Source organism: Nematolebias whitei, chromosome 19 (assembly GCF_014905685.2).
Source record: "Nematolebias whitei isolate Nwh7 chromosome 19, NemWhi1, whole genome shotgun sequence".
Taxonomy (NCBI): Eukaryota; Metazoa; Chordata; class Actinopteri; order Cyprinodontiformes; family Rivulidae; genus Nematolebias; species Nematolebias whitei.
This window is the reverse complement of record NC_056516.1, coordinates 13294863-13302108: the sequence shown is the minus strand read 5'-3', so window position 1 is coordinate 13302108 and position 7246 is coordinate 13294863. Positions and strand designations below refer to the sequence as shown.

The following is a 7246-nucleotide window of genomic DNA, read 5'->3' as shown; positions in this document are numbered from 1 at the left end:
AATAATAATAATAATAATAATAATAATAATAATAATAATAATAATAAAATCTATGAAAATTGTTTGTAGAGGTGTGAATTAGGGTCATAATCTTCTAAACAGCTAGCCCCCTACTGGCCACTTGAAAAACAGCAGGTTTACATATTGTGAATTGGCTTTGTTTTTCAGACGTGCGGACTACATCTTTTAGTTTCAGTCTATAGTGTTTCAAGGGCACTATATTTACTCATTTTTAAAGGCAGTTGTATACAACATTAGATTAGTTGTAACTTGAGAACCTCTCACTGTGGAGACATAAATGTAATCCACCAGTCAGTAATGATAAAATGGCACATTGAAAGTTAAGCTTGATTATCTGTGATGTTGGAAAGCTGTGTGTTAGGGAATTTTTGGTCAAAGTTTATGGATGTTTTTAACTACTATGGCTGAGAATGTTAAGTGCCCATGAACCATATGTTTGGGTTAGCAGAGATGGATGAGGAGCTGATTTGAGACTGAGACACGCAGCTGCCACTCCAAAGTGCCTTATGAGTCTGTGAGCTCGTCTGAACTGATAAGTGTATAAAAACAAGCTGCACGCACGGCTCATGGCAGATTCTTGTGACTGGTCTTTGACTGGTCTTCATGTGTGTACTTCCTGTATATTTGTGTAACCTGTCCTGAAAATCTGTCCCTGAAAGCAAAAAGGAAAAAAAAAAAAGGTTAAATGGTTAAAAATCTTCTCCTGTCGTCGAGTGTGGCTCCTTTTGATTAAGTGAGATAAAGCGAGAATATTTTGTCTGTAACACTGTGCTGAAAACCATCTGTCTTCTTTCAATACTAAAAATTGCAGTAGTTAGTATAAAACTCAAATAAAATAATACAAGATAAACAAGAAATAGCACCGACTGTTCGAGACATTAAGAAAACTATAAGGTAATTTATCAAGTTGTGGCACCAAGCAATACTCTTAGCCTGAAACTGGTTCATTTTCCAGGCTGCCATGTAAATTAGCCTTCAACTGTGAGCGGTAGAGGAAGAAAAAAGACAGATTGTGGCAACTGGTAAATGAAAGGAGGGGGCACGGGAGGGGTCAAAGTGAGGGGAAACAAACACAGAGGGCACAAAGGTGCAAAGGTCAAAAGGGTTTTTGAAAGAACCTTTTGACAAACTGAAACCAAAACATCTTGTGTTAGAAAACGGCCTTGTTGTGGAGTGCAAGTGCCGCCACGAGCGGGGGTACTGTAGCTCTCACAGGCGTGCGCATGAGGCCTTGGGGTCTTGTGTTTTTCTTGTCCCGCCTGCATCACTGCACGGACTGTGCTTTTGAGTTATGCCTGTGTACCGTGCACATGGGTGTGATCTGATGTAAACAAGAACTTCAGCCTTCATTTCCTGCTCATACCCTGGTCTTGCAACAACCTGGTTTTCTGTACTTGATGTATTGTTTACATTAGAACTTAGTTGTGTGCTTTTATTTTTTATCGTCTGCGTGTCCATGAATACACCAGTGCCTAATGTGTGACCCAAATATAGATGGTTTTAAATCACTCAGATGGCTGTTTGGCTTTGTTTGTACAGTGTTTCTCTAAAATACACACTATGTTTCTTGGGCAAATGTTTATAGTCCATATGCAAGATCAATTGAAGTATAAGTGACAGAACGTAACACTTTTTTGCGACAGGAGAGGCTGACGACTCTAGCGCCAGCGTAGAAACAGAAGAGAAAGTGACAGAAGCCACGAGCGGGGAAGTGGAAGAGCAGAAAGAAGAGGAAAGTGAGGACGTGCAGGAGGAAGAAGAGGCAGCAGACAAGGAGAAGGAAGTCGAGGAGCCCGAGCAGGAAGCAAGTAAGCAGAGAGACGAAGAAGCTGAGGATGACAGCGGCATCCTCAGCGACAAGGAACGACAGAACGAGGAAGTGAATGAGAAGGACAACTGCTCAGCCTCCAGCATCTCATCCGCCAGCAGCACTCTGGAAAGAGAAGAGAGGGGCAGCTGTGAGAATGGTGGGTAATTCCTAATAGAAATTGTTCAGTTTTAAAACAAATCCCACTTTTAGCTTTTAGGGATTGGATTAAAGGATTTGGATGATGAGCTAACACTTTTACTTTTCCCCCTCAGGCTTCAAAGAGGCAGAGGTGAAGGAAAACTGCAACAAACTCCTCAACAGCAAACTCTTCATGCTGGACATGTTGTACTCCCAGAACACGAAGCCCAGCGCTGAGGAGGAGGGGGAGGAGGGGGAGAAAGAGAAAGAGAAGGGAGAGGGGGAGGATAGGGAGACACATCAGGACGCTAACGGACAACAGGGTGACGGCCTGCCAAGCGACAACAGGGACGACAAGTCCGAGCTCCGAGGGAGCATCCGTCCGTTGGCTGAGCGGTTCGGAGACTTGGTCAAGGACCTCGGATCGCTCCACCCTCACCTGGATGTCCCCACCATCGATCCCCCTCCTCCCCCACCCAAAAAGGAGTCGGACACGATCTGGGACCAGCTCCTGGCCAGCCCCCGAGAGCTGTGCATCAGGGACATCAACTTCACCGATCTGACGGAGGACGACGACAAGGATATCCTGGATGCTGTTTTGATGGGAGGATGTGGCGACCTCCCACCCCCGCCACCTCCTCCTCCTATTATGCGTTTTCCTCTGCCTCCACCTATGCTAGGTAGCTGTCCCCCTCCCCCTCCTTTAATTGGAGTTATGAGGCCACCGCCCCCTCCCTCTTTTAGCGCTCCAGCACCAGTGGCTCCTCCCCCAGAGCCACCTCTTTTTAACAAAAAAAAGAAGACCATCAGGCTCTTCTGGAGCGAGGTGAGTAAAATATATATATATATATATTAATCAGGAAATAAAGAGTTCCTTTTTTGGATCTTTCTCTTTGAAGAACTATCATCAGCAACTCACGCAACAAATTCCTCTTACCATTTATATTTTTAACTCCTTGTTTTCGTTATATAGTTTTTTCATTTAATAGAAAAATTGTGTCTTCATAATGCAGTCCACTCTTGTTGTGTTTGTCACCAGATTCGGCCATCCGACTCTCAGTACAGAGACAACAAGTGGAGTGGAGACTCGTTCTGGTCCAAAGTAGATCCTGTAAAGCTGGACACGGGCAAACTGGAACACCTGTTTGAGACCAAGTCAAAGGAAATACCTGTTACTAAGGTATTTATAACGAGTGTCGCTGGCTTTTGTTTACATCAGATTGCAGATTGCCACTCTTTTTTATTTGCAACAGTTTGGCTGTTATAGCTCAGGAGGTGAATACAGGCGCTTGCACCACTTTTTAGTTTTATATATTTTTATGACTTTTTTAAGTAACATTCTAGCTCCTATTTAACTTCATCATTATGGAGTATTTCCTGCAGATCCATAACTTATTACTTATAATCAAATTGAAGATCTATTTAAATTTGCAAGGCACCAAAACAAAAGTATTATCAAAGGGTTGACTATTGCAAATGTAAAAGCCTGATGTTGAATGTATGCAGTGAGTCCAACTATAAACTCTTTGTAATAAAATAGAAGTATAACTAAGGTTTTAAAGTCTGATTAAACATCATGGCTCGTAGATACAGTATTACGTTTTCAGGGGGTTTTCATTCACACTAATTTGAGGTTTAAATTAAAATTCCACTAATTCTTGAAAAGGCATCTTCTTTCACTGTGCTTCTATGGTTTTTTTAACATCTTGTTTAATATCTTGTTGGCCGGACACTGTCTGAGTTTGTGACTTTTTTTTCTGAAAGTGGATCTTTGGGTTAAAGTAAGACCTCGTGTTCTGGTCTAGGTTAACTGGGGGTTTTGATTATTCTTGTAATTATTATTATTATTATTATTTGTAATTATTACAAAGTCTCTCAAATGGAAATGTATGGTTTAAGCTCATGGCAGGACTCTCAAAGTCCTGAGCCACTGCTTCAACACCGCAATTTGTGTCAGAGCTGGACCAGTTTGTAGTCCAGTCCACATTGGAACTGGGTCCATCCAGACTAACTATTGTTGACTTGTCAATAAGTGTTCCAGCTAGAGCTCCAAAGTGGATTTTGTCATCTTGAAACAAGTTAAACAGTTAAATTTCATAGTGTTTCATTCCACTCTGGAGTTGCCCATGATGAGAGGTGCTGAGCTGGTGTGGGTCTACTCTTAGCTCCCCGAATTGATGCCTGTGTGTTGGAGATTTCCCCAGTAGATGAGAGGGTAGCTTCCCTGCACTTTCGATTGGGGGAATGGGCTCTGACGGTTGTTTGTGCCTATGTGCCAAATGGCAGTTCAGAGTATCCGGCCTTCTTGGAGTCCTTGGGTGGGTGCTGGAAGGTGCACCAGCTGGGGACTCCTTTATTCTGCTGGGGGACTTCAATGCCCACATGGGTAATGACAGTGTGACTTGGAGGGACGTGATTGGGAGGAACGGCCTCTCTGATCTGAACCCAAGTGGTGTTCTGTTGTTGGACTTCTGTGCTAGTCATAGTTTGTCCATCAAAAAACACCATGTTCGAACATAAAGGTGTCCATAAGTGTACTTGGCACCAGAACGCCCTAGGTCATAGATCGATGATAGACTTTGTAGTCATGTCATCTGATTTGCGACCGTTTGTTTTGAACACTCGGGTGAAGAGAGAAGCTGAGCTGTCAATTGATCACCACCTGATAGTGAGTTGGAGCTTAGGGCAGGGGAAGATGCCGGACAGACCCGGTAGACCCAAATATGTAGTGAGGGTTTGCTGAGAACACCTGGCAGAAGAACCTATCAGAGAGATCTTCAACTCACACCTCCGGGAGATTTTTAACCGCATCCAGCTGAGATGGGGAACATTGAGTTCAAGTGGGCCATGTTCCACGACTCAATTGTTGAAGTGGCTGCCTTGAGCTGTGGCCGCAAGGTTGTTGGTGCTTCTTGCAGTATGTATCATGGGGGAGTGGTGGCGCAGAGGCTAGAGAAGGTGGGCCTGTGATCGGAAGATCACCGGTTCAAGCCCTGTTACCGACAACATCAAAAATGTGGCTGGGGTAAATGGTAAATGGACTGTACCTATATAGCGCCTTTCTATCTTATTTCAAGATACTCAAAGCGCTTTACACAACAATCTGTTTCTCATTTACCCATTCATACGGCTCTATACTAGATCTCTACAAAGCTAATTGAACAAATCATTCTAAAGAGACTAATCAGAGCTTTAGATCACATTACACTGATGGGACACACATCAGAGGCTATGAGGGGTTCAGTCTCTTGCCCAGGGACACTTCAGCATGTGACTGCTGGTGGATTCAAACCCCCAACTCTCACATTGGAGAACGACTGCTCTAACCACTCAGCCACAGCCGCCCCTAACTAGGTAAGTGAAGCACCCACACCTGCCCCCACCCTCATTCGTTCCACTCTGAGCCCTTGAACAAGGCCCTTAACCCCCACCATATGCTCCTCTGGGTGTCCTAGAGAGCAGCTCTCTGCTCCACACAGAGGGCTGTGGTAGCTCGGTGGTCTGTGGTTGCGTCAGGAAGGGCATCCGGCGTAAAAATAACTGCCAAGTCTTCGTGCGACTTAGTTAGACTTGTTTTTTTCTTGTTGTAGAAAACAGCAGCAGATGGCAAACGTCAGGAGATCATCATTTTGGATTCCAAGAGGAGTAATGCCATCAACATTGGCCTTACGGTCCTACCTCCACCTCGCACCATCAAGACCGCCATCCTGAACTTTGATGAGTACGCTCTCAACAAGGAGGGCATCGAAGTAAGATTCTAATAGGATCGAAAAGCAAGAAACTCCTGAACCAGTCTTCAGACTTGTTACTCAGTGTCCTCTCTCATCCCTCACAGAAACTCCTAACCATGATTCCGACGGAGGAGGAAAAGCAGAAGATCCAGGAGGCCCAGATGGCCAACCCAGATGTCCCACTGGGTTCTGCAGAACAGTTTCTCCTCACTCTGTCCTCCATCAGCGAGCTCTCAGCTAGACTCCAGCTCTGGGCCTTCAAGATGGATTATGAAGTGACAGAAAAGGTCCGTCTGAACAAGAAAATACTTTTTTTTATGGTATTAGTATCTACTTGATATATAAATGATAATTATGGTGCAGTCAAACTAAAATGTTTTAACCAGGAACAAGAAAATGTTCTATGGGCTTTGGTCTGTGGAGGTTTGTGTAAAGGTGCAAAGCATGTGTGCCTTTGTGTGTGTGTGTGTGTCCTATACTAGTGGGAAGAAGTACAAACAACATCCGCAAAACATCAGCAGCGTTACATCATAAGAAAATATGCACGCCTATTAACTGCACCTTGTCTTCATCTTCTGGCACTCTGTGATTACTTTAGAAAAGAATGCATCCAGGAGGAGAAGTTCAAAGTCGGTGAGACTCAAGAATGAGAAACACTGTTGCAGTCTCTTGATTTTTACAGCTTTCAGCAGGATGCTCGTGTCTTTTATCTCTCCATGAAAGGCACGGTACTTTAACGGCATGTTCGTCAGAGCTGCTTGCTGCTGATTTGCCGTTGTGGGACGGTTTGCTTGTGGAAAGTTTAATGTAGGGCAGCATACCATGCAGGCCAACTAACCCAGGCACACAAGAGAATATGCTGCTGTAAAAAAAAACATACACAGGACAAAAGCAGATGATTTGAGACAAAAAAGGAGATGCACCTGTTTACTGCTGGCACACCTACGCAAGTAGGTATCTCTGCAGACGAATTCGGAAGGCGCATCTGTGGGGGCCACATCTGATTGGACGATAGAAAAATGGGCATGTCTGGAGGGCCACATCTGATTGGACCAAAAAAAAAAGGCTGAATTAAAAAAAAAAAGCCCTTTGTGTTAACCACAGACATATTATGTCTATGGTGTTAACCGGTTCGACATTAGCGGGGTCTCAGGTTCAACAGTGGCGGCGTCTCCATAACTTCTCTTTCCGCCTATTAACACAGAACTTCTAGTTATATTTCAAAATAAGAGCAACATAAATGGTTAGTGGGGAGGGCTAAATGTTTGTTTTTTAATACCTAGCCATAACATTAAAAAAAACTAAATCCATTTTGGTTGTTGAATAATCTGAAAATAGTTACAATCGATTCATAAAGAAAAAAATAAATAAAGTAACCAAAATGTTACTTAAACTGACTTTGGGACAAAGGATGTTTCCTTTACCTTCACATTTTCTTCCAAAAAAGTTCAATCTGGTCCTCTGGACATTCAAAAAAAAATAAAAAAAAAAAAAGCAAAAAAATGTAGAAACGTTTCGTCTCTCATCCGAGAGACTTCCTCAGTCT

The 7246-nt window shown here is 43.4% G+C and overlaps 1 protein-coding gene across 1 annotated transcript in view; it reads left to right on the top strand.

Moving 5' to 3' along the window:
* Window positions 1-7246, top strand: part of fhod3a (formin homology 2 domain containing 3a) — a 97872-nt gene that overhangs the window by 79651 nt on the left and 10975 nt on the right. The window contains exons 18-22 of the mRNA XM_037693403.1: window positions 1665-1988; window positions 2104-2795; window positions 3009-3149; window positions 5560-5718; window positions 5805-5987. Coding sequence (XP_037549331.1) covers window positions 1665-1988; window positions 2104-2795; window positions 3009-3149; window positions 5560-5718; window positions 5805-5987 — 1499 coding nt within the window. The remainder of the gene's footprint in view (window positions 1-1664; window positions 1989-2103; window positions 2796-3008; window positions 3150-5559; window positions 5719-5804; window positions 5988-7246) is intronic.